This window comes from Gymnogyps californianus, chromosome 1, assembly GCF_018139145.2.
Source record: "Gymnogyps californianus isolate 813 chromosome 1, ASM1813914v2, whole genome shotgun sequence".
Classification (NCBI taxonomy): Eukaryota; Metazoa; Chordata; class Aves; order Accipitriformes; family Cathartidae; genus Gymnogyps; species Gymnogyps californianus.
Genome location: NC_059471.1, coordinates 168,214,852 through 168,242,262, shown reverse-complemented (window position 1 = coordinate 168,242,262; position 27,411 = coordinate 168,214,852). Strand labels below are relative to the sequence as shown.

General features: G+C 43.5%; 1 protein-coding gene across 1 annotated transcript in view; it reads left to right on the top strand.

Moving 5' to 3' along the window:
* The window catches only part of PLXNC1 (plexin C1), a 72,162-nt gene extending 47,926 nt beyond the window's left edge, over nt 1-24,236 (top strand). The window contains exons 21-31 of the mRNA XM_050898776.1: nt 1,031-1,177; nt 8,660-8,837; nt 10,643-10,746; nt 15,054-15,108; nt 16,246-16,277; nt 16,366-16,473; nt 18,417-18,580; nt 19,026-19,173; nt 21,045-21,185; nt 21,275-21,349; nt 23,048-24,236. Of these exons, the coding sequence (XP_050754733.1) occupies nt 1,031-1,177; nt 8,660-8,837; nt 10,643-10,746; nt 15,054-15,108; nt 16,246-16,277; nt 16,366-16,473; nt 18,417-18,580; nt 19,026-19,173; nt 21,045-21,185; nt 21,275-21,349; nt 23,048-23,152 (1,257 nt within the window). The 3' untranslated portion in view covers nt 23,153-24,236. The remainder of the gene's footprint in view (nt 1-1,030; nt 1,178-8,659; nt 8,838-10,642; nt 10,747-15,053; nt 15,109-16,245; nt 16,278-16,365; nt 16,474-18,416; nt 18,581-19,025; nt 19,174-21,044; nt 21,186-21,274; nt 21,350-23,047) is intronic.
* Nucleotides 24,237-27,411: the final 3,175 nt, after the last annotated feature.

Sequence of the window (27,411 nt, the reverse complement as noted above, 5' to 3'; positions counted from 1 at the left end):
ATGGCGATTTAAGGAATACTGTCTTTTGGAAAACTAAACTTCTTTCCAAACTTTTTAACCTCCAAACAGCATTGCAGATGTCAAGAACTAAATGACTTTAAGTGGAAACAAAATAAGCATTATCTTTCATTTTACTGTTTGTTTATTTTAGCCCACTTGGTAGCACTTCGTTCTTGGTTTCAGTGCTTGGTTATGCTTCCTGTCTCTCTTACCAGTGTGATGATATTGCACTGTTGGTATCACTCATATCAGTCCTTGCATTAATACAGCAGCAGAATTGTTTGAGGCTCAGCAGCTCGCACTGGTTTCATGAAACCCCAGGAGAGAGCCAAGGAACTGTCAGAGATCTGTTCTCGATACACCAGCCATCTTTACAGAGCTGTGCTAGTGACATGCCTTAGCCAGGCTGCAGGAATGGTGTCACATGGAAACAAAGATCCATCCTTCCTTTCTCAGGTGCCTTCCTGAAGCCTGGGGTTCAGGCAGGAGAGGGAAGCCCCAGTTTCATTCCCTCTTTCACTAATACACCAGTGTATGTCCCACCACCTTGCTCCCGAGGGTTTTCTTCAGGAACAACAAGGGGAGACACCAATTCAAAAGGAAACTAGTTGTTAGCTTGTTTTCTCACAAGACTGAAAAAGGAAGAAATAGCTGAAGTATGTGTGTGAACACATGCACGTCTCACCCCCCACTCGCTCTTTGGTGGAACTAGGAAGCATCTGCCAGGTGGAGCAGGAGCAGCTTGTCTGTAGTGTGCTTGTGCACAGCAAGGGGCTGTGTGCTATCTTGCCGCACGCTCCAGCTGTCCCTTGCTATTTGCATGAGACTTTCACACTGAAAAGCAGAGGATGGAGGTTAAACAAATAACTAGATAAATCTGCCCAGAGGGATTTGCTTTTCGAATTGCAAGATAACAAGTTAGTTAAAAGGAAATAACTTAATTTGTTACACTTGATTTTTTTCTAGTTATTCGTGCCCATTTAATGATTACAAAAATAAACATGTTCCTTGCGTTTGTTTCATGTCCTAGGAGACAATTGGTGAACCTTTCTATTTGCTAGTGACAACCCTCAATCAGAGGATAAACAAAGGACCTGTTGATGCGATAACTTGCAAAGCCCTGTACACGCTTAACGAAGACTGGCTGCTGTGGCAAGTGTCTGAATTCAGAACAGTGGTATGTTTGCCAGTTTGTGTTCCCTCCAAAACAGACAACTACGATGTTTTCTCTTTTTCTAGGGAGCAAAATTAAGGCTCTTAGACACTGAGGTGATGGTTAAGTACCCAGATAATAAAATTGTTATTGCTGACAAAGTTTCAAAATGCAATAGAGTTTAACTAGCTGGTATTTCACCAATATACATTTCACAAATAGCACTCACTCCTTGCTTCACAGCATGCCTTAATCGCCAAAGGTTAGGCTTAATGAAGTCTCAGGGTATTAAAATTCCTTCTTATTTTAAAGTATACTACAAAAATATAAACATATGCTTAGAATTTAAACTAAATTACACTTTTCCAATGAATGAAAGAATGGAATGCAGAGGTTTTATTTTTCTATTGTGTTTACTTGTGGCTAACCTTCAGGCAGCAATAATTTGCTGTGGGTTTCCATGTTATTAGCTCCAAATTAGCAAGGTTACAGTGTGGTGGATTTTAATTAGTTGCTTGATTAAAAACAAGATATCTGGGAAGCCTAGCTAAGTTTCTGAACTTTACCATAGATTTCTTGCCTTTCTCAAAGCAACTACAAAATGCTTCCTATTTTACAGTTACACCCAGAATTCTTTGAAAGCTGGAATTCCCTTACTGATTGTCATTCTGACACTGAGGGGAGAAGGGACAGCAAGGATTATTGCACTTTGGAGCCTGTGAAAATGGTGACTTTTTGAGTAGGAGGTCTGAAAAAGGTTTTCAGAATGACCAGAGTGCTTTTTTTCCAGAATTTCCAAGTGATTTTGAGTCTGAGAACTTAAAAATCTGTTTCCAGTCATTTCTGTAGCTTCCTTGCTTCTTAACTCCTGGCTTCCTGTCGGCATTACCAGACATACTTAGGAGTATGAGAAGTGCGACTGAATAGTGGGCTTCAGGGCTTGGAAGCAGAAACTGCCAGGGCAGCAACTGCCATGGCAGGGACACTGCAAGTTCTGGTGGCTTGGGAGGAGAATTCACTCCTTTTCAGAGCCCATGTCCTGAGCCTCAGGTAGAGCTGGAGCTTCCAGGTCTGCCCATCTTCCATTTTTGCAGCAGGAACCTGAAGGTCCTAAGATGTCACATACTGGAGTAGACTACATGACCTTGGAAGTTTTGGCTGGTCAGCAATCCATTGGACTTAGCTGACTGGGTCGCATAGGAAGCTCACTGAAACGACAGCTTTCCTGTGAAACATTTCTGAATTGTCATTTTCTGCTGAAAGCTCTTGGACTGACAAATTTATAGTCAAATCTTCTTACAGCTATTTACAAAGCTGTTGTTGGAAGCTTCATTTGAAGGTACTTCAAGCTAAGTTACCACAGTGTGCATTTGGAAAGGAAGTTTGTGACTAAAAATTAAATGCATAATACCCTATCTTTGGTTTCCTTGTTTGTGCGCTGCATTCTGGCATGCATTTGGGATCCAGGGTAAGTTTAAATATTTTGCTATATATAGCCATAGGATACAAAACCCAGTAGTTATGCAGAGCAACAATTTTCAAGCAAGCTCAATGTGCCTGTTACTAGTAGACTGTGCAGGAACATCTGGTCCTGTGGAATTGATTGACTTCTCTTATTTATCGCACAAATTCAAATTGAGAGCACCGTGGGGGGATAGCTGACTCTGAAACTGCTGAACACTGCCTTAAATACTTTTCCTAGTGCTACTTCTATGCATGCAGTCACTGACAGGGTCTTGTGGGCAGCCTGCAGTGAAGAGGAGGGAGGGAAGTGGTCTGAAGGACTTGGTATCAGTGGGGAAGGCTGTCTGCGGATGGATGAGGAAGTGAGAGAGCAGATAGCCTTTCTCGAATGTTGTTTGCTGCCTTTGTACTTTGTATTCCTGCTTTTAAATAGGAGATAATGATACTGTTATAGGATTAATAAGTGAGCTTTCCCCGCTAAGGTCCAGCAGTTTATTGGACTTAGTTGAGAAGTGGCTGAATGTTCCCTTTAAAACCGTCAGAAAAGGAGAGAGGATCCTGCAGTAAAATTACAGAGATGGAGCCCAAGGACTCTAGCTCTGGCTGGACAGGGAAACAGTTTTGTTTGCTGTTTTGTCTAAGATTTACACTGGAAACTAAAACTGTGCTGTGAAGGAGATTTAGGTGGAACAGTGAGGCTTTCTGGGCTGGGGAAGCAGCCCAGCTGTGCATGTTTTCTCTTCAAGAATAGCATTTAACAGGCTGCTGAAGTGAAAGGAGTCAGCTTTTCTTCTCTCACTAACACCACTTCACATGCACTGCAATGACATGCAGGACCTGTGAGTGTACAGACAGGGAAACAAGTATTTTCTCCTTTCTTTGGAAGAAAATTTCTGCCTAAAGGATTGCAGATTTTGTTTTCTAAATTGAATAAATTCTGAGCTGAGTTTTCAAATGCATTTGCACATTTGCTCACTGGAGTTAGTTACATTCTGAGTCTTGCAGTATTTTGTTGGTATTTTATTTTGCCCCTTTCCACAGCCCCACAATAGCAGTACATTAAAACCTACCTGTCCAGAGCAAAGTATAAAAACACAGCCAAAAAGAGGGTGATAGAATGGTACTGAAGCACATCTCCAGACACTCAGTGTCCGGATCTTTAAGCTATGTAGGCACTTGAAGATGCAGGGATGCATTTGGTAGGGAGTTCAACTCTCAAATCAGTGGCAGGGCACAAACAAGGGTGTAGGCACTCTCAGGATTGGGACTTCAGTTCCAAACCAATAAAAGCAGGATACAGACAGGCTCCTAAAAAACAGGGGAAGCTCCACAGGTCTTCTCCTAAACACACCCCTATGTATAAACTTGGGGCAGGAGAAGGAAGAAGCAGTGGGCATACAGAAAGAAGGAAGGACAGGAGAGATTTTCTAAAATTCAGGCCATTTGTAACAGGTAAAAAAAGAGAACTAAGAAACATGTTGGTTTTGAATTGTGTTATTAGAGCTGTCCCTTGACTGGGCCCCATGCCTTTTTTAAAAAGGCCACAGACCTTGGGACCAGCCAACCCCCTACTGTTACCCCTCTCTGCTGGAAAGGGTCAGATATTGAATAGAGATGGGCTGCTGAAGTAAATACTCAAGCAGAGGAATTGAAGGAAAGATGCTTCTAAAAGCACTGGTCCAGTATGAGCTGAGGAGCTGTGTGGTTTCATGCTGTGCTTATATTTGAATATTGAGAAATAAAACTGCCTTGAAAGAGACTTGGATGTGTTGTGGAGCCTTTTCACAGGCTGAGGAAGCAAGCCTGCTTTCTCCCAGGCAGACAAGCAGCTGCACCCCTCGGTGGGTAATTTGCTCAATGACTGATGAAGAAGTGCGGTGCACAGCTGCCTGCTAGCATTTCACTGAAGTGTTTCATTTTGAATAGAAAAGCTACACAATGCCAGCCTGGCATGGGAGAAGTTCTCGGTGGAATCTCTCCCGTGGAAAGCCAGGGGAGACTTCTTCATGCAGTAGACTTGGTGCTCTGGCATTCTTTTGAATATTCACTGCTTATTTTAATAAAGGGATTTGGGCTGTTGAATTCTTTGCTGAAATGAGTTTGCATTTTTAGATGGGACGAAATGATCTAATTCACCTGTTCAGCCAACAGCCTTTTATTGAAAGTGAAGCAAAAAGTCACGTGGTGGAAGGTTGTTTAAAGTGTTCAACTGCTTTACGAGTTAAAAGAAGGGTGTTAAAAGAAGTGGGAGGGCTGTAAGGGAGTAAAGCAGAGACAGGGAACCCAATTTCCTAATAAGATGCCATGGTTGTGGTATTGTTAGGCACACTTTGTGAGAGATGAGGAAGCTATTAAAAGCATGTGACATATGGGGATTTTTGTCAGCAGAAAAGGACACAACAGCCCTCGCTAGGAAGCGAGCAGTGCAGATGTTGGCTGCAGGAGAGTCTTCTGAATTAGATGCAGGTTGAGTACCATACTGTAGCATCAAGAGTACAACCCTTGCTTTGTGTAGTGCCCCTCTAGCCTAAATTTAACTCCTGTAACATTTTCTACGCCAATTTGTTAGCTGTTCTATAACCTCTTCGTGGCTAACTGTTCTGGCTGCTACAGAAGGATCATACAGTCAATCTGATTTTTCCTGTTTATTGTATTTCATAGGCTGGGAGACAGGGGAGTAGGTTTAAGGCAATTTCATTGCACTGTACGTCATGGTGCTGTCTCCTCTACATAAATTCTCTAACTTTTAACAATCAAAGTTTTTCTTGTCTTTTCAGTCTGTCTGATAAATGGAAATATTCTTTGTTCAGATGCATAGCTGAATAGAGAACAGGGTAATGAATAACAGGCCTTGAATATCCCAGATGATTTTTCTCTACTTCTAAGAAAATATGGTATTATCACATTTCTTTATTAAACCACATCTCATTTATTATCTGCTATGGTTATTAATAGCTTTACTAAATAATTCATTGTTTGAAATTCATTTTCAAGAAAACTACAAATCTGAAAAACCATCTGCAAACATTGTCTTCAAATGTCATTATTTCTGTCACTGCATGAGTGAAAAAATGTTTTTAAAATTTGTTCTTGTCTTTGAGCTAGGTTCCAAGCTAGTTCCTGTACAAGTAGTTGCAGATGCTTGCCTTGTTATCCTTAAGTAGCCATTAACAATTCTTGCAACCGTGTTAAGCCTTTGCTGAAGAGCACTGTGACTTTGTGTTGCTAACCACTAATTTCTAGCGCATGAAGTCTCAACTCTAGATATTATGAGGCTGAACCACATGTCCTGTAATTTCCTCCTGAATCTTTCCCTAAGTTAACTTGTATCTTTGTTTCCTTTGCAAAGTGAGAGAGCTTAGAAAAGGGCCTGATGATGTTTCCTTGTGACTTCCGTGTGTCCTCCTGTGATTTCTCTTAAATGTTTTCTGACCTTCAGAGCTGATCATAAAAGGGCTTTCATAATTTTACAGTCATTTCTGATTCTTTTTCCGGTTCTACACTTTGTGTCTAAATGCAGTGATTGTGACTGTCAGCTTCTGATTAATGGTTTCTAAAGCCAGGGATTGTGCTGTCAGACAGGTTGAATCTGATTTATGAAAACTTCAGCTACAGAGGGAAGACTTAATAATAATTGGCTTTCCTAGCTCCCCATCAATTGCTTCATCGCTTAAGATTAACTTCTGCAGGAAATCATATCAGCAAAACTGTCTGGTGCTCTTGGTTTAGAGACTTTTATGCGTTTAAATATTTCTTCCCATCTGACCACTTCTTTGAGTCGTAAAGTGTTGTTGTTATCCTCACATTGTGGATACTTTCGATTAAGGAGTCCATAAATGACTTGTTTTCCACCTACATAAAGGACTACTTCTCTCTTTTTACAGTCCTTTCATCCTGCAGTGAGTTGAGCGGGGATGGGAGGACTCTCGCATGCTAATAACTGAAGAGGCTGCACATTTATGTGCAATCTGTGTGAGAGCATGTGCTGAAAAGGAAATGCAGCAGCGAAAAAGACGGTTTCTCTTGACAGTCTGAAAGGAAGAGGAAATGAAGGAGAAGCAGGAACATGAATATTGCAGTGTAGGAATAATGTTAGGAGGAAAGGATCAACTAAAGGAAGGAATGCTTCCGAGGATGTAAAGACAAATCAAGATCAGTTAAAGTGCGAGTGGCTACTCCAGAAAGATCACTTTGGAGAGCAGAAGAGACAAAGACTTTGATTAAAATGAGTTTTCCAAAGACAAAATACAGTTAGTCCCTGTCCACATTTTTATCCTACAAGACCATGACCTCAGGGCAATCAAAGTCAAGGACAGGACTGCTGTCTGTTCAGTTGGTCTGTGGGCCTAACCAAGCATGAATCCCTCATTCCTGTGCCAATATATTTTTTACTAATTTTCCGCGTGAAATCCCAACCTGAGGCATGGCATCCAGTCTGCTTCTCCTTCTGCAGGCACTGTTCCCTCATCTCCTCTTCTGTTCCGTCTGTCCTTTCCATGGACTCATTTTCCTCACAATTAAACATCTCAGTGTCCTGATTAAGTTATTCTCAGTTACTTCAGTTACATCCTAGTCTTTGTTAAATCCTGATCTTCGTGGTTTTGCAACCCTGTGTTTAATACTTCTTTTGATTCTGTAGAAACAGTAAAGTCAATTTATGTTTCATTGGACTACTTTTTTTCACAACCAGTGTGTCATCATTTCCACTCTTGCTGGGTAATAAAGCAGAAAATAACATTCTACAACTATTAATAACTACCCGTTTTTCTAAGAAGAGAGAAAAGTTGTCCCTGCAGCAACCTGGACAGAAGTTCTTTCCTTCACATGACAGCAGCGAAAAAGAAATTTTTTAGTTGCTTCCTCTTTTAATGATCACTCCTTCACTGAGTCACACCTGCAGTCCTCTCATTTCAGTCAAAAGATATGTATTATACCAGAAATGTCCAACAACCAGAATGGCTCGAGTACGCAGATTTTCCTATGCCACTTGCAGTCAAGTGCCGGCACCTAAAACATTTGTTTTAATTCTGTCCCAAGACATCTCCGGCAGAACGTCTGTATCTGTGTAGCTGAACAGTGATTTCTCTGCAAGGAGCAGGCTGCGGCACTGGAAATGATTGCTGTTATCGCTCAGCACTAGCAATTCTGTGCTCATCCCTTTTTCCCTGCCTTTTGGCAGTTGATCTGCCTGACCTGACCAGAAATATGACCTGACTAAAAACACTCCCTGGAGATGATCACCCAGTCTCATTGGCACCTCCCTCTAGCCCATACTCACCTTGTGTGCAGCCTAGCAGATGTGTCGTGTCCCAGCTAAGAGCAGCTGTGAGCTAAAGGGCAGGGGTGTTGTAACTGGACAGGTTGTGTGGGTGTTTGACCTGGAGTAATAACTAATAGAATAAATCACACTTTTTTTGTGCAGATCTGGACCACTTTGGGTTCTGTCTGCTGCAAGATGCTTTCCCTTTCCACTGCTTCTGCAGTAGCCCTCTCTCTGTTGCCTCTAGAGACACGGCTGTGTGCAGAGAGACGCTGACGTCTCCAGGGGAGGTGTATTTTTTTGTATGACATAAGGCACTCGGCGTAATCTGCTGGTGTAAATATGCATTTTAACACTGCTTCCTATCCACTCAAAATCAATCATGCTTACCATGATGACTTACTTAGCAACCTTATCAGATCTCTAGTCGCTTACGGTTTTGCTTTTAAGGCATTCATTTTAAATAAAAGATCTGCTTTTTTTAGAGCAGACATTGTAATTTTTCCTGGTCTCCTGTCTTTTTTTGGTAATTCATTGAAGTAGATTTGCACAAAAGCAGAATACAAAATACACTTTTGGAAATATATAGCTATATATCTTTGATTCTTTGGACATGAGGAATTCTAAATGCTTCATTGTGTAATTCCTTCAAATAATCTTTATTTGAAATAGCTTTAATAATAAATATGCTGAAAATCTCTCAGGTTTGCTGTCAGGAGTTTGTAGGTTTCCCATGCCAGGTGTTCCCTCTAAGTCAGAATAACATGTGTTTCTTTCCCCAGACAGTGAACATTATCTTTGAAAAAATCCCAGAAAATGAGAGTGGAGATGCCTGTCAAACTATCCAAGTTAATGTTCTGGACTGCGACACGATAGGCCAAGCCAAGGAGAAGAGCCTTCAGGCTTTCTTTAATAAGAATGGCTTTCTCTATGGTCTTCAGCTGGATGAAATTGGTCTTGGTAAGAGCGTGTCACTGTGTTATATTTTCATGGAGTTCACTGGTCTGTCTGTGGAGTTTTCTTGTTAGGAAATCCTACCTTTGGCTTTGATTTTTTTTTTTTAGCGTTTAGGCAGAACATAGCTTTTGTAAGGAATTTCTAGGGAAATACTAGGTCATTTATGCTACCAGTTAGAACATTGGAGCTACATCTGCTTCACTTCTGCAAGGACTTCAGCATGCAGTTAACAAACACATGTTATTTATTGAACACATATAATTTATATGTGTTAACCTTTTTCTGGGTTAAGTAAGGTGGCCCATCTACCTAAGTACAGCCGGTTGATAAATCTTGTCAGCAGCTAAGATGATTACCGAATACATTAGTCCCTACCTTCTATCCCTCCAACTGCCCTCCTTCCAACAGGCCTACGTTTCCCTTGATCAGGAGAACTCACACATATAGTTTATTTACAGTCAGATTAGGTTTATATGATAGTTTGCATGTGACTTACAAAGACATGTACAATATCTATGGCTGTAAATAAAGCCATTCAGGCAGATAAGTTGAGCCACCTTTTCTTGTCGGGTTTTCAAGAGCCCAAGGTCAGATAAAAACCTGTAGTTGCCACCATACCACTTCCCATGTGCTCCAATAGGAAATCTAACAAGCTCTACATTGTTGGCATTTTTCACCTCCCGGACTTGCTCCCTAAGATGTTGATATTTCCTCACCTTCTCAGACGCTATGTCGGCAAGCGATGATAATTTGCTTTCATATCTGAAGTTTATATTCACCACCAGTGCCTGACCACCTGTCCTGGTTTCGGCTGGGATAGAGTTAATTCTCTTCTTAGTAGCTGGTACAGTGCTGTGTTTTGGATTTAGTGTGAGAATACTGTTGATAACACACTGATGTTTTAGTTGTTGCTAAGTAGCGCTTATCCTGAGTTAAGGATTTTTCAGTTTCCCATGCTCTGCCAGCAAGCAGGTGTGCAACAAGCTGAGAGGGAGCATGGCCGGGACAGCTGACCTGGACTAGCCAAAGGGGTATTCCGTACCATGGAATGTCATGCCCAGTATATAAATGCGGGGCACTTGGCTGGGAGGGGTGGATCGCTGCTCAAGCATCTGTCAGCGGGTGGTGAGCAATAACATTGTGCATCGTTTGTATTTTCTTGGGTTTTATTTATCTCTTTTTTGTTTTTGTTATATGCCTTTTCATTACAAATATTATTATTTTTTATTATTATTATTATTATATTTTATTTTATTCTAGTTATTAAACTGCTCTTATGTCAACTCACGAGTTTTACTTTTTTTCCCAATCCTCCTCCCCATCCCACTGGGATTGGGGAGGGGGGAGCAGCTGCGTGGTGCTTAGTTGCTGGCTGGGGTTAAACCACGACACCACCCTTCACAAATACTATGATGTCAGTCTTGTACAACTCATTTTAGTGATCTCTTAGAAGTGGCTTGTGAAACCTTTCTTCTAGTCCCAACGTGGCCATAACACCAGGACACGCTTGTGCAACAGAACAGCTAGATTAGGTGAAAGCACCTCCAAAAACTCTGCCTTGACCAGTGCAAAGTGACGCACCTATAGCCTGCAGTAATGGAAGCCACCCAGGCTGTCACCTCAGAAGAGGAATCTGTAGTGTGGGAGTGCAAAACCACTCTCATGTAACCTAGCACAAGGACAGAGAGAAACAGCTCAGTTGGGAGCCACTGGTCCAAAAATAATTAGGTGTTGTTTTTCTTTACAAACATCTGTACAGTGAGAATGCCATTGGGATGTAATTGTTTTCTGTTGCTGTCATACTGCAGAACTTGTGTCTGAGGAGCAGCAAAGAGAATTGTTAGATATTGATGGTTCCTCAGAGGTGATGGAGGATGGGATAAGGAAGCTAAATACCATCGGTCATTACGAGGTAAGCACGGAAGCCATACCAATGAATTGAGAAGCAGTTTCTCCCCAACTCCCAAATGCTGTCTTTACAGAAGTATCTTGATTGATCAAAATCTCGAAGAGATAGCTGAGCATCATCAACAGAAGGAAAGAAATGTGTGACATACAACTTTCTTGCCAATGAGTCATGTTTTCTGTTACTTTTCAGAGGTTTGCTTTTTGCAGGGTTGCTTGGTTCAAGCATACCAGGTAAACTGTTACTTCTGTTGAGCATTTCAGTTAAAACAGCATCTGATTTCCAGCTATGAACATTGCCTTGAGTCTTTTCTGCTTTCTGCTGCTGAATTTTTGTTGCACCATGAGCAATTGTTTACCTCTTCCCACCTCATATTTTGATTATCTGAACAGGTGGTAGTGATACTTGTGAAAGCTCATTGAGAGTCAGAATAAAAAGGACTGATGAGTTTGCTCACTCTTTCTCTTGAGACCTCCTGTGTCAGTCTCCTTCCCTTTTCCTCTCTGTTTCTGCTTCCACCTACTGTCGCCACTTGTACCATAGGTTTTCCTCTACACTTCCAATTGCACGTGTAAACCAGTCGTTTTCAATGCTGCAGTAATCCATCATTGGTCCATCATTGCAACAACACACCAGGCTGCAACTGGTGGCAGAGCCGTTCTGCGTGTAGCACATTGCAAAAGCATGGCAAGGAGCATTGGCTGTCTAAGGAGTTTCCGCTGACAGTAGTCAAAATAGAGGATGAGAGGCTGGGGTAAAATGTGCAACAGATGATTGGCCTCAGGTGATATGGTAGCTCACATTTTGATGCTTACAGATAGATTTTGGAAATGAGGTTAGTATGCTGAGTGCTTTGAGTGAGCTTTCTTCATGCTTCGTTGTTGAATTTGAAAGTCTGGCTCTTAACATGATAATCAATTTTTATTTATTTAGAAGTTTGGCTGATGCGTGTAGGTCTGTGCCATGCAATGCAGTATGGTGCTGAGAAACCTGAGCCAGCCCTGAACATGTTGCTCTCTGCATGAGCAAATACAGTGCCATCGACAGAGAGGAACAAAGACTCCTAGCAGGACTGTTTGTAGCTGGGGCGGAGCCCAGGGCTGCTCAGATCTGGAGCAAGCTCATTTGGAGTCACTTTACAGATTTCTGTAGGCGTTTGTTGCTCTCCTTACCTCCTGGGGAGGCATCAGTGAACCCAGATGTCCTGAGTCACCATCCAGTGTCTTAAATACAGCTTTTCCTGTGCCTCTCTTGAATTTTGTCTATAAACTAATGTGGGACTTCCTCCACTCCACTTGTAAAGATTTTGTACGAATTAGCACATTGTAGTGTTGCAGTCAGAGTCTATGCAGCAAAGGTCAACGTAGATTTGAATCTGATGAGATATTTGAACTTCTGTCTAATGTGATAGTACCCGCCCTCTTTACTACAGGCAGCTATTGCAAGTGCTCCCTCGTTTTAACTGGCAGCTTTTTGTGCTTCCTGAGCTCATGGCATGCCGTGGCTCATGGGTGCCATACCTCATGGCAAATGAGTCTGCTCCAGTTGGTCACTGTCATCCCTGGATATCTTTGTCTCAACCCTTGTTTTCGTCTGAGGTTTCTGCTGGCAGATGCAAGTTAGGTTGGAGGTTCAGCTGTTTTTGCAAAGCTGTAACTACACTAATTATAGCTTAGCAGCTGCCTTATGGAAATTGTGCTGGGTATCTCTGTTAGATATTTTAGTTCACTTTTTCTGACACTGACAAAGTACTGTACATTTTAGGCAGAAGCTTAGTGGCATTTTAGGCAGTAGCTTAGTGGCAAGTATCAGCCATTAGCATATCTAGTTTATTTTCTTGTATGCATATTAATGCAAAAAGGAATGTAAAGGTGTCTAGTTAGCAAGAAAAAGGAACATTGCATACACGGTATGAGGGTAGTAATGTTGCCTGAGGAATTCCAACTTACATTTCAACAGTGCCTAGAGTTTTGTGGCGAGCCTGAATTTTTCTTTTTGTTTGCCAGCCTTAAATGCTAGAAAGTAACCAGATTTTTGAAACTGGGAAGTACTGTAAAATCTTTTTGGGATACTGGAGCATGAGGGTTCTGTTGTAAAGGTCCCAGAATCACCAGTCACTCTTGAAAAAGCAGACTTAGTTTCTACACTGATTTTTAAAATGTGCAAGTAAAGGATGTATGCAATTTTGTGTGGTGTTTCTGAAGGGGAAAAAATCCACTGTACTCTTAGTAGACTTTCACATGTCTCTGACTTGTGTGCTCATTTTGCTCTAATTTTTTGCTCCTAGTAGGGTTATTGATGTGATTATTTATGAGGTCTGCACCATTGTTTGCATGAGAATAACCACAAGCCTTGACAAGAAAGTTGCTGATTATCATGATGTCCAATATTTCCCACGCAAGAAGAGAGCTAGAGAACCGCTTTCAGATCTGCTGTCCAGTCACAGATCTCCAATTTCTCAACCTGTAGCAGCTTCACGTGTTCCAGGAGCAGGCACAGCCCCAGAGAGCGAATCTGAATGTGTGATCCAGGGAGCTCACTGACAAGAACTGGATTATAGGGGGGACAGGAGGCCTAGAGAACAAGGAAGAGGCGTAGAGCCACACTGCTACATCTTCTGTTTTTCAAAGTAGCTGTGCTCCATGTTGTGCGGATCTGAACAGATCTCCCCTCTCCCTGTTTGTCCCCCTCAGTAACACACCTGACAAAGTAAAGATGTTTTGAGGTGCCCATGGGAGCAGCCCACCATGAAAAGTGATTTAGGCAGCAGGGCACAAAAGAAGAGCTTTTTTTTTTTAATTGGATCACACCGAAAGAAACAGCAAGTATGGCTGCTGCAGTAATGATAAAGAAGGGAAAGCATATTCCACTCAATGTTGAAAGCATCATTTGTCCCAGAAATAAAACCTGAAGCGGAGGCTTGGATCATGGCTGCACTGCACCAACGCCTCTGGTTCCTGGAGGGAAGCACGGTTCTCCCTCCAAGCTCTGCCCGTTTCCCTCAGGACAGGAGCCAACACATTTCAGCATTGAGCTGCTCTCCTGCTTCGTGGAGAGGGAGTGGAGGCAGCATATTGCCCATGCCACTCTGGGAGGGGTTAAGCTGCTGGGTAGCCCTGTTCCTGTTTACCTATCTTCAGGGCCAAGTAGGAGGACTCTCCGGGTGTTTGTGTCACCTCACAAGCTAGCCTGAGAGCATATTCCCACTTGTAGTGTGGTTTTAAAGTGCTCTGTGTTATCTGAAAGAGCTCTGAAACACTGTATGATAAATGGAAACCCTGCAAAAAATCATACTTATAAAATAGTCTGCATTTACTTTCCAGGAGCAAGTGTAAGTAAGCGCAGAATTCTTTGGCGCAAGACACAGCTTTTGATAGAGTATCTTAATGTTTAAACTGGTTTCTCACACCAGGCTGGCTGCCAAGGTTTAAAAAACACTTAAATTATTTTGGCAGAGATCCCTTCCTAGAACTGGCCAGTTGTTTTTGTAATTATAGAGGGAAGTACACTAGCACTTGGCACGACACAGCATTTGACAGCAGAGCAGTCGTGTAGTTCTCAGTGGAAGCTGGTTTTGAGTTACTCTTTGACAATAAAAGCACAACTTGCCAGTTTCTTTTAAAGATAATAGTTACTATCCTGGCAGCACTATAAATTCAGGGAAGGAGGGGGGGAAGATTATTCCCAGAAATCCTAAGGTGGCTAGATAGGGATCTTGACCTTACAGTCCATGGGGTGTAAATTTTTTGCTCACTTTGGGAACTGAAGTTTGACAATAGTTCTTGGGAGCACCAGGCTAGGCCCTCAACATGGCCCCTCCGTAGGGCATGGGAGGAAAGCACTGCAATGGACTGAGCTGGAAGAAAGCGGGCCAGAAGAGAAATCATCCCTGTGTTCCCCTCCCTGCCTCACCTTCCTGTAAGATCATACTGCATTGGAGCCAGAAAATTCAGCCCGGGCAATCTGTAGAAAGATGGGTGCTAGAAGCAGCACAAAGCAGTACATGAAAATGAAAATGTCCAGATCAGGGCTGAACTAGAAAAATCAAAGAAAGGGAAAGGTCTTAAAGGCTGGATTGTCGGAAGAGCTGCCTTCCCACCTTGCCAGGTAAGGCTAACAAACTGCAGCTGCTGCCCATGCCTGAAAGCCCAGCCCTGGCTGCCTGCTGAGAGTCCTACACACCGTGCAGAGAACAGAGCAGGGTGGCACACTCCTGCGCTGCCACTGACTTAAGGACAGAGGAAATGAAACTGAGGGTTTCGTGAATTCTAGACACTTTTGTTTCAGCGTGATATGTTTGTTTTTGCTTTCAGATTTCAAATGGAGCAACCATAAAGGTCTTTAAAAAGAAGGCAAATACCCGATCAGGTAACAAAGGAACTGCAACCTATTTAATCTTTTGTGGAGAATGGGCTGGGAATGCAGAGAGCAGAGCTATGACAGGTTGTATCTTTGTCAATAGGAGGTCAGAAAAACTGGCGCTTTGATATAGCTGAGCCAAATGAAGAGCCATATTACCCTGGCTCTGGGCCTCTGGCAGGCACAGTGGGCTTAGGAGCAGGGAAGAAGGCAAAGGAAAGAAGGACAGAAGGACTTACAGTCCTCGGCAAATGAATGCTTGAATATACAGACTCATAAGCAGGAAAGCAGGGCAGGGAAGCCCAGGTAACGCGAAGTGCTGACTGGTGAGACCAACACAGGGAACATGCCCTGCTCCGGTGCCCAGCATTGTGCATGATGGAACATGCCCTGCTCTGGTGCCCGGCACTGTGCATCACGGACATAGTGGTGCACTGTCCAGAGACAGGCATAACAAAAACCCACAGTTTTGGAATTTTCCTTATTGTCTTGACTGTGTTTCTGAAAGCTTTGACTTGGCTGCCTCAACAGCAGGTCAGGTGCTTACAAGGGGTCAGTTCATCTCGCCTACCCCTGTGATGCAGGTTGCTCCAGCCCAGCTGGTGGCTCCGGGGAGGTGGACTTTCTGTAGCCCCTGGGGAGAAACAGACACTCCTGGCGTGTGACCTCACTGTCAAAGTGGACATCTAAAGTTAGGAGAGATGTGTCCCTGAGGTGCAAGTCACTGGGATGGCATTTGCTCTCTCCCTCAGCAAGAACAGGGTTGTCTGTTCTCAGCCGTTGCTTTCAAGCCTGACCTCAGCCCACCTGCACTGAGTACTCTTAGAGACTAAACAAATGCAATCATCTCATCTGCTGTCTGTTGTCCTCCTTTCAGAGGAGCTGCGATTTGCTGCCAGCTTACCCCAGCAGCAGATGATGATGCTCTAGCTTAGTGCTACAGGTTGGCACTGGGGAGGTGAGCCAGGACCTGTGCATTTCTCAGAGACTTCCCCCGCACTGCAGGCAGGAAAGCATGACGCCAAGCCTGCTTGCGCGGCATCCTGGCATGCACCCTGCTGCACAGCCCAGAGCCCAGCAGAATTCACAAGCTTGTAGATGTGTGTTTCGTTAATGCCTGTTTGCTCTCTGCTTTCTGTTGTTTAGATGTGGACTACTCGGATGAACACTGTCATTTGGTGAGTTCAGTCATTACACTGTTAAGTGGCAGATTTAACACTGAGCTGTATTTGTATCGGTGTAATCTCTCTAATCTCTTCACGACAGATTTTACCAGACTCCGAAGCAAACAAAGATGTGAAAGGAGCAGGTCACAAAGGAAAGCAAAAATTCAAAGTGAAAGAAATGTATCTGACAAAGCTTCTGTCAACCAAGGTAAACTGTAAAGGCCTTATTTTGGGGGAGGGCTGATGTTAGGCTTGGCTAGTTTGGCACAACAGAAATAGAAATTAAAGCAGAAATTGCACAGACTTCCTGCATGTATATCAAATGTTAAATAAAAAGGTAGCCTATAAAAATCACTGTGCTAACTATGGATTATGACCATTTGCAAAGACGGACATATTTCAGGTTTTCTAACGCTAGAGTTCTAAAATTGTCTATTACTCTCTGTCTCCTCGGTAAGCACAACCTTTTTTCTCAGGTTAAAGAAAAAAGGTAGTTATTGAGCTTATAGAAAGTGAGTTTTGCCACTGAGTCCCATAGAGCGAGAAACGAACCCTTCTGGAGAGACAGCTTTCAGTCAACAATCATCTCCTCAGTCTCTACTAGAGTTTGCCCAGCATAGCGACAACTTCCAAGGCCTGAGTTTCACAAAATACTGCCCATGAAATGAAATAATCTTTTAGGGTCTCAAATTAAGCATCCAAAATAACTAGATTAATTTTAAAAACAAGGTCCTTAGGATTTATAATACGATTACCTAATTTATACAATGCGCGTTTCCTTAGGAATAAGCCCTGCTCGCTCCCTCTGGTAATGTCATCTTTTTCTGACTTACTCGAAAGGGTTATAAAACTCTTTGCAACAGCATATGACTTAAAATATTAATCAGTGCACAGCACAGAGAGCTGTGCAATACAAGAGGCCTGAAGGGATGATGATTATGGCCTTCTTGCATTTAAAAATCTATCAATCATTATTTAATTAGATTGTTGATAGCATCTGAAGTAATTTGGGACACTACTCAAAGTGAGAGTGAAGACTGGTCATTTCTCATTAGCTGTGGAAACTAACATAAGCCCTTAGGAACTGCTGGAGTAAACCAGTAATATCTTCTGGTGGAAGACTGAAGTACAAATGAAAAAATCAGGCTCTTAAGAAACAGTCCTTTTAAAGGGCTTTAAATTAATCATCTCCAAAGTAGGATAGTGCTCTGAACAACAGTGCTGTGATATCCTTCACTGTAAAATTCCACCCATGATATGCCGTGCACTAAAGGAAATTACATTGAACCATGTCTCTCTCCCTCTCTCTCCCCCACCCACATACGCCCACAGACACAATTGCAGTTTGCCACGTGAGATGAACTGGCCAGTAGTGCATCAAGGCCCTGGGGTACACTTAAATCCTTCTTGTTGAGAGAAGATCGGGCTGAACTGAGCTTCAGAACAGATGTGAAGAAAAAAAGCACAAAACAGTGTTTTGCTTTGTTTGCCTCTACTTAGGAATACTCTGTGATGATGTCAGTGAGTCCGTCAGCAACCAAGCCCTTGCTTTTGTGAGCCAAATAGCTTCACTTCTGAATCAGAAATACCCAGTTTTCAGTTCTTCTCTCTAATATTACTGTCTTCGTATGCCACCCAAAACTGTTATCCTAGAATTAGATCAAGCGCCACAGTTGCTTGGCTGTGAAGTGTTGATGAGCACATGTGTTCAACATGTGTCGCAGAAGGCACCATGAAGACCAGTGCCCTAGAAAACTGGTTCAACTCCTTTTGATCACCTCCCTCTTACTTCCAGTCACAAGTTCCAAATGCCTTTATTAACGGTGGCAACAGTATCTGAAGAGTTGCTGTTGTCTTTGTTGGAACAAGTGATTCCTTCCACCTACGATTTATTACAAAGTTCACCACAATTCTCCTGACGGTAAAGTGATAGGACATGTGACATTTGAAAGCAGCTCATTATGGTGTATTTGTAGTTTCATTTTTGTTATTGACTGTCTTGTTTGCCAATAACCTATGGCCTAGATATTTGCCGCAAGCGTATTGTAGTTTCTGCGTGTGGTTGCCTTGCAGCACGCTCAGCTCTGTGAGACAAGAAATCCTGTTCTTTTCTTGTGTAATAATAGCACTGTTCATGTTCTTACTTTTCAGGTTGCAATTCATTCAGTTGTTGAAAAGCTCTTCAGGAGCATTTGGAGTTTACCCAACAATAAAGCACCTGTGGCCATCAAGTACTTTTTTGACTTTCTGGATGCCCAGGCTGAGAGCAAAAAAATTACTGACCCTGATGTGGTCCATATATGGAAAACCAACAGGTATGCCCATATGATATGCGCAGGGGTGCGTGCACTCTCTGAAAATGTAGTTGCAAAGATGGAACAGGTCACTTGTGATCAGAAGAATTAAGATTTTGGCATGTGTGGGTGAAGGTGTGGTTTGGCTTTGTGGATCCCAGTAATTTTAGTATATTGATTGGATACCGATACAAGCCACCATAGCTTCCAGGACTTCTAAGGCTGCATACTGACTTCACACTCAGAAAGAAGTATCTGCAGGTTGAGAGCATTATTTGAAGATGGAAGGGTGACTGACTGTTGTGTTTGCTCTGTAGCCTTTGTTCCCTGATCCCTTTTTTAACATGAATAAGCAGCCCAGAAATGTGCTTCTTTCCATGAGTGCAGTGTAGTTGAACTATCATTTTAAAGCCGTTGTGCTACCTGAGTGGTTAATTTTAAAGATGCTTGTTCTTTCTCTGTCTAGTCTTCCTCTTCGCTTCTGGGTGAACATACTGAAGAATCCCCAATTTGTCTTTGATATTAAGAAGACTTCACATATAGATGGCTGTTTGTCTGTAATCGCACAAGCTTTCATGGATGCCTTTTCTCTAGCAGAACAGACACTGGGGAAGGTAATGCTGCCCTTCCAGTCTTTTGCTAACTTCTCAACCAATGTCTTTTTCAACTGTATAATGATTTAGGGGATGAAGTCCTGGATCTGCCGACATCGGGGGCAAAACTGTCGGTGGCCTAATTAAGCTGGGTTTCCATTCCTTGTTGCTCCGTCTCACAAGACTTTGAAGAATTCACTGGAGTGGACAGATACAGCCACTGGAATGCCATATTTATAGTTAACTGCTGCTTGTCTTCTCTGCAGTTAGTCTCTGCACAGTATGTTTATAGTATATGTGGAAGACGGTGGAAATTGTAAGATTTTAATGAGGTTTTAAAGATTTTTTAAACAAAGGTCTTAAAAGTATTAACATTATTTGGGAAGCACTCCAAATTTTGTCTGCCACACACCAATGTGCAGAAAACACACATAGTTAGTCAGCTACTGGGAGCTGTAAGAATACTTGAAAGAGCTCTGAAGTTTGAAACAGTTCCTTTCACCTGTATTAGCTGCTCCCTTTTTATATGCAAAATTATTTGCTGGAGTTACAAGTCCAGAAATCTTACATTCAAAAGCTCTTGAGTACAGTGTCCAGAACTCTGGGGATCAGAAATACTTCCTTTTTCCCAAGGATATTTTCCTTTTCTTTGCACCAAAGCAGGAAGCATTTGCTCAGGCTCATACTACCAAGAAAAACAGGCTAGAGATGATAGCCTAAAAAAATTTTTATCAAAATGGACTAATTTCCTATGTGATCTGAACCAACTGCTCATCTGTTAAAGGTAATAACAAATAATGTGCTTATTTATCTTATTTTAGGAGTGAAGTGTCATGAATTAAAACTAATCACATCACTCACTTGATGGAAAAACAGCAAATGAGCATGGTCTGTTAGGTTTCTATGCTTGACATCCGTTGTGAAGTACTGTTGATACAACAGCTCCCATTAGCCAATTGAAAAGGGATGCTGAAACCTGATAAAGGTTTGCAATGCAGTAAACATCTTGTGGCCTTTTAGTACTAAAATGTATTTACTTTCATGATTTTTAGCCTTTTATCTTAAAACATTCTTCAGCCGCTTAGAAAACAAACATTTAAATCATTTCATGATTCCACACGGTGGAAACAGTAGTGACAAGATATCACATGGTTGTGTCATTTATTCCCCCGAATTTAAACTAGAGCAGTGACAGGAAACTACCAGCCCCCACTTTTACATTCTGAAAACACGGTTTCCAGGTGGGGCTTCGGCTCCTACCACAAACATCAGCATTTATTTTCTCGGATGAGCCTAAAGCTGCCTGGTAGGTCAGTGCTGGCCTGGGTTGTTGAAGCCCTGAGGAAAAAAAATAAATCCCTTTTTGGCTGTGCATGCCTGGCAGTCAGCTCTCCACGCTCTCAAACCCCTGAGCGGAAGGAGTAGTAGGGACCAAAGAGTTTTAGGGGAACCTCTGCCAGGACGGGATCTAGCAAGGGTCTCTGGCATGTTACCCTAGGGGAACTTTCCACAGCACTGCTGTATCCTGTATGTAAATAGGGTATATCAGCCTCAAGCCCTTTGGTTCAGCTTTCACAATTTTTCAGGTCCGGGGAGGGGTGAGGAGGAAGGAAGAAAGAAAAATATGTCTAAGGGACAAATGTTCATCACTCCTGATGCCAGTAGAAATAATAGTATGACAACTGTCATGAAACACAAAGCACTATTACTGACGTCCTGCGTCTGTTCTTCATCTTTATTTCATAACCTTGATTCCTTGCATATAACCACTGCAAAGAGAAATGAGTCACACAGAGAACAGACACAATTAGATGCAATTAACTATGTGGAGGTGGAACCTTAGGAAATCTGTGCAGTGAAAATTGACAAGGCTTCAAATATTTTCTTTTAAGGAAGCACCAACAAATAAACTACTCTATGCTAAGGACATTCCACTCTACAAGAAGGAGGTGAAAGCATACTATAAAGCCATCAGGGATCTGCCTCCACTGACCACTTCAGAGGTTGAAGAATTTCTAACTCAGGAATCTAAGGTATGGTTGAGAAGCGGCAACTTTATTTGCTTTCATGCTAAGTTTCTTAAAAAGGAAAACTGTCTGACCAGAACTGTTTTCTGTTTTAGAAACATGAAAATGAATTTAATGAGAAAGTGGCCTTGACTGAAATCTGCAGATACATAGTGAAATATTATGATGAGGTAAGCACGTCTGCTATTCCTGCGTAACCCCTTAACATTAACTTGCTACCTCAGCCTTGAAAGTTGTCCTTGACAAAGCAACCAAGGGCTGGCCTGGCGTGTGACTTACTGGGTGCCATTCCAGAGACAGCCCCTCAGCGATGCAGCCGAGGCTGCTCCTCCCGCTGAGCTGTGTGGGGCCAGAGCAGTGCGGCCCCCGGGGCGGCTGGAGCCCCCACCTCTCAGAGGGGTCACAGGCCAAAGCTTTGTAAATGCACCTTTACTGTCACCACTGTATTTCGCAGAGACGGTAGCGATAAAATTCTCCCTGCAGTTTTGAGAAAGTTCCTATATAGTCTAGACTTCTTCTTTTACTGCATTTGCAGAGTATCTGCTAATGCCTGTCACAACTCCTGTGCACGCGCTCCATTTCCCTGGAGATTCAGAAATCAGATCAGACTGTAGCACCAGGGATCTCGATGTAACAGTCAGTTACAAACACCTCAGCGGAGCACACTCAGCCTTACAGCAAGAGGTGTCTGCTCCTTTCCCATCATAGCCCTCTTACGCTCTGCTCTAATAGTCTCTCTTAAAGAAAAGAAGCTATAGCTTCCAGTCCCTGCTACTGCTAACAAAAGAAATCTTTTCTCAACTGAAAGCACTTAGTCACAGGCTACCTCTAAGCTGCTTTGTAAGAAAATCCCTGCCCTCCGCTTTGCATGATAGGATTCTCCGCTCCATTTTGCTCGGCGTCCTTAACAGAGGCTGCGTGTGCCTGCGCAGGGATGCAGATAAGAGCTAGCTGGGGTGTGTTGCCTGAAGGCCTCCTTACCACTTCCAGCAGGTTGTCTGGGTCTCCCAGCAACCAGACCTTTCTCTCTTTCATCCCCAGCAGCACAGCATCAGCACTTGCTGTAATCATCCAGTTCTCAGTCACCTGTTAGCTAGCTTACCACGTCTGATCTCTAACATCTCAAATTATCTGGGTTCGGCATCAAATCTTTGCCTCTTAAAAAAGCTGGGGATGATACTCAGAATGGCACTACGCTTTACTAAGCTCATCATTAAAATTATTGACACAGGAGACTTCAGAATACTTTCTAATCTTAGTGCCCATTTTTGCTTGTTCGAAGCTAGTGCTGGCTAAACTTACCCCATCCTTAGAAGGAAATCCTCCCTCTGCTCTTCCCCCTCTGGCTTTTGACTGGGAGCAGCTAAACCTCATTCGTTGTTTGCTGAGACCTCAGTCGCTTTGTAGAGTTGCCAGCAGAGAGTTTTCAGACAGCAGTAGTGCTCCTTCCTATCACCTGGGCTGGTGCCAAGTGGGCCAGTTAGAGGAAGAGAGGCAGTTTATTGCCCTCCATTTATAGGGCAGAGGAAGAGAAATAAAACATCATTTGCAAATCTGCTCTAGGGTAAAACTGGAGCACCGGCCTTGCCTCACACTTCAAGAGACGAATGTGTTGGATTTGTTTTGGGTTTTTTTGCTTGGCTCTGTCATTCTTTTGTGGAAGTGTTGCAAATCCTGTAATCATAATGACTTGAAAGGAAAACTAGCAAAATAAAGCGTTGAAGTCAGAAAAGAATGTTTACATATAGGCAGGCATTCAGATGGATTTTTCTGCCAGTAGTTGTTGGAATGCAGAAAAGCAGGCTTTAAAAACAGCAAGTAAAATAAGCACTAAAAAAATTATTCTCTTTTTTGCTAATTGTTAACAGATTGTCAGCAAACTCGAGCGAGAACGAGGGTTTGAAGAAATCCAGAAGCAGCTCCAGCAAGTAAAAGCCCTGTTTGATGAAAAGAAAAAATGCAAATGGCTTTGAGCAGAGCACTGACTCACAGCGTCACTGTGGGGGATTTTAAATAAGCGCTGCTGCTCCCAAAACTGTTTTGACTGACTATATGTACAGGGTTTGAAACATTTGGACACTCTTCTCCACTCTGACCATTCCAAGTAATATCTACATTTGGGAATGAAGTACGGGCAGGGGTAGATACTCAAACGTGGGCGTGTGAAAGCAAAAGTGAGTCTAGTGTTGGCAGGGCCAGCATTTTTAGGTACTTGAACACATGTACCTTTTGGTTCAAAAATACTGCCTGAGTAAGCTTTCTGCTTACTTAAAAACAAGCTTGCAGGAGATGCGCAAAACACATTGCAAGTTCAGAGTTGCCCATGTGAACTTGTAAGTAAGTCGCTTAGCTCTTTTTTCAAGAGAGAAGGCTGATGTTTCGCCACATCCTTTCAGCAGCCTTGACAAACTGTGAGGATGAGCTCCGGCTTCAGAATACGGGTCAGCTGCAGTTTCCTTCCTTCCTTCCAGACAAATGTACACTGGTTCCTGTTTGAAAAAAAAAAAAAAAGCAGCACCAAAGTGACACTTAGGACAAGCGTGTTTAGCAGATGAAGTGGGTCTGAGGCTTGAAGGCCAAATGCCACGTGGCAGGACTTACCTTCCTTAGGTTAGAAATTCCACGTGCAAAGTGAAGGCAACCACTGAGCAGGGGGGGAGGCTTTTGGAGAAAGGCGCTAGACCGGCATCAGTCTGTGTTTACATTTCTACCTTTCCATCCTTAAATAAGCTGTGAAACACTTGTGAGCAGCTTCACATGTGAAACCTCCGTGCAGCTGCACCGCATCGGAACACCGTTGCGATTTGATGAAGCAGCTGATGATGGCTGCGCTTTGGTGCACAAACCTGTACTCAGGTGCATGACCGGCCCATGCATCAGTGCTGACAGTCCCGGCCAGTCTTGCCATCCGTGTACAAGGGCCTCACAAATCTAAAGCCAGCATATTTTTTTTCAGGTTGGCCACACAAAGGCTTTGTCAAAAGAGGGTTAGTTTAATAATATGTAAGAACAGGAGGGCTGGCGTCATCTCTGACTGTGTCTGAGAAACTGATACAAACATGATAGCTAGGGTTGGGAGTGGGGAGGGGGTAACTCTCTGCCTCAGTCCTGCTGGGGTGGTTTTTTGAGGCTTGGCCAGTTTAAACGGAGGGCGTCCATTACATTTGCATTGGTGGCTAAAGTTAGCCCAGCTGGAAAGCAGGTGCGTGGCCATGTCGCTGAGACGAGGCTGCTGCAGTGGCTACCGTGCAAAGCCACAGAGGAACAGCCGTGGCGCTGGCTTTGCTACCTCACCAGCACAGTCCTACCCTGCACGACAGAGCTGAAATGTTTTGTTGCCATGGACTCCGCTTCAGTTACACAGAGGCACTTACTAAGGCTACTGCCTGCCCATAGATTTGAGGCAAGGCACTGATGAAACGGAGATACATTTCCACACGTTTCCGGAGGGATCCACCACAGGAGGCAAGTGGTGTAGCGCAGCGGCCCACAGGAGAAGGAAGAGCTGTCCCATCCCTTGGCAGTGGCGAGGGTGCCACGGGCTGCGAACGGCACAGATGGCCCAAGTTTAGTATAGAAAGCCTACGCTGGGGCTGTGACCAGCCAGAGACGCCTACGCGGGGCTCCCAGCCAGCGGAGCGCTCAAACCATTTACTACCATGCACTGCTGCTTTGGAGGAGCCCTGAGGCTGCAGTACAACAGTCCTAAAGCTGGCTGGTTCGGTTGCAAAGGCTACCAGAAGCTGGTACCAGGCACAATCCCACAGCACGCAGCCAGCCAGCGCCGGCGAACGCTAACCACGCTTTGGCAGAAGCGAGGCCGCCTGTTAACATAGAAAAAAAAGGCAAACACAAAAACACATTGCCTACTGGTCTGTGCCCTCCCTACCATGTGATTGCACAAGTTGTACCTCTTGCGTCTCAGAGAGGGCAGCCGCCAACCCATACTGTGATGGCCTTTTTTTTTTTTTTTTAATTCAAGTCTTATACTTGCTATTAAGTTTACACTTTATACTTGATGGAATGTATGGCTTTGTTCAGGAAACTGCACTACAATGTTGCAGTACTTTCAGCAGTTCTCTGCCTGGCACAATATATTTTGATAAGTTTAGTTTCAATTGGAAAAACCCCCCCAACCCTAACCTGTCTTGCCCTCTGTCCTAAAGGAGCGGGCCGTGGCTTGAGTAGCACTTAAGCGTAGAATATCTGTACTTAAGGGCTTGATTTTTATCATTCTTAACCTAATATTTTAAAGCAGCATCAAATAAATAAAAAAGCACAGTAATTAATATTAAAGGAGGGGCATGAGCAGATTACTCTTTCCAGTTAGACAGATGTCTCAGCAGTTCCGTTCCACGTCAGGTGTTTGCTGGCAGTGCGTTTGAATGAACTGTGATAGTTTTGTTCAACAGTAACCTTCTGTACAGGCAGAAACACCCCCACCCCCCCAACATTTCTGCTTGAAAAGCTGTAAAATATAATCTGTTTGTGTGGGTCTGATCCTGTGAACTTCACTGTGTGTGTTTATATGATGAGGAAACGAAAATCAGTCCTATTCTGTATTTGTACTACTGCTTGTTTGCTACAATAGCTTTAATGATTTCTAGAGATTAAGTATGTGTTGAAGCAGGCCCTGTAGCTTTAGCCTACAGCCTGGAATAGGATTATTGCCTTTTATTCAAGCCTCCTAAACAGCGTCACTCTGTTAGTAAACCATTTAAAGTCATGCTGGGACTTTGTAACCCATCAAGTGGATCTCACGAAGTGATGTGAAGTATAATTAAGTGATTGTGGCTCTTTTGGTAGGTTTGGGTCAGCACACAAAACATTAGCACACCTTCCGTATCTGCAACTCGCTGTTCCTCTTACACGGACAAAAAGAACCACCTCTGACTAAAGCTGTATTATGGCAACCCAACAATTCTACTAACATTCTCTGAAGTGAAAGCAAACTTCTCTTTAACTTATTTTCACATGTTTACAGGCAAACTGCTATGGCAAACAGCGTATTTTCTAACACTAGCTTACAGAGCATTATTTTGCAGTCATCTAGTTTAAAGTCAAATCTTACTCGTGTAAAGTAATTCCTGTTGTACAGAAGTTAACCTGTTGTTTAAAATGAATGGTTAAAAAAAAAAGTGCAAATGACAAATACATGTTGGTGTTTGTATGGGTTTCTCTAGAATAAAATGCATTTGGAGGTTATTATTTTGATTACCTTGTGTACTTTAAAATGGTTAAAAGCAAGCAAGCAAGCAGGCACAGCTTGTAGCAGTGCCAGGGTCGTGCAAGGAACGGAGCTTAAGACAAGACAGGCACTGACGGGCGTCAGCTGAGGGGTGCCACGGCAGCTTCAGCCCTGCGAGGCTCCGAGGCAGAGCCACGCGCATCAGCACTGCGCGTGACGAACCACTTCCGTCACTCTCACGTTGACAAGTACAAAAAAAACCCAAAAAACCAAAAGGAAGGCACGATGCGGCATCGGGCGATGCTGGGGGCGGAGAGGTGCTGGCCTGAAACCCAGCAGCTGCTGAGCAGCGGCCGCCCTGCAGGGTACCGGGGCAGGGAGGGGGTGGAGGGGGATCCCCTGGGGTGGGGGATTCCCGGCAGCCTTCTCGCCCCAGGGAGGCAGGCAGCGCCGGCCGGAGGCAGGCTGAAGGGGCAGTGCCCGCTAACGCCTCCGCACGGCCTTCAGGAGCCGCGCTACAGCTTCATCGCTTTCAGGCTCTGAGAGTACGATGATACTTTTATCAAGTTAAAAATGTTAAAAACGAGGATAACCTGATAACCGTTCTTTCAGGAGAGGGTGCCGCAGGGACCCGAAATTGCCTCTCGTGCACAAAGAACCCGAGACGGACTGGGCACAGTCCACAAACTATCTACACAAAACCAGTAGACAACCATCATTCTTCCTCCTGCTAGTATCCTTTCTCTGCTTCCCTAGTTTGTATGAGCCGCCCTCCCTGCCCCCCGACATCAGGTAAAGTCTTGCTCAAGACCGCATAACCAGAGCCAGGGACAGAAACGCGAGGCTGCTGAGAGCCAGCTCTTTGCATACCCGTCAACGTTAGTGAACACGACATTTGGCAAAGCTGGCTCAGGCACGGATAGTTGCTTTTTCCAAAGTAATCCTGCAGGAGACAGTAGAAATAGCTTCTGTTACTTCTAATAGTGACACGCTTTTCCTCAAAGAAGTCTAACAAATTCCCCAAGAAAGTGCAGTACAATCCTT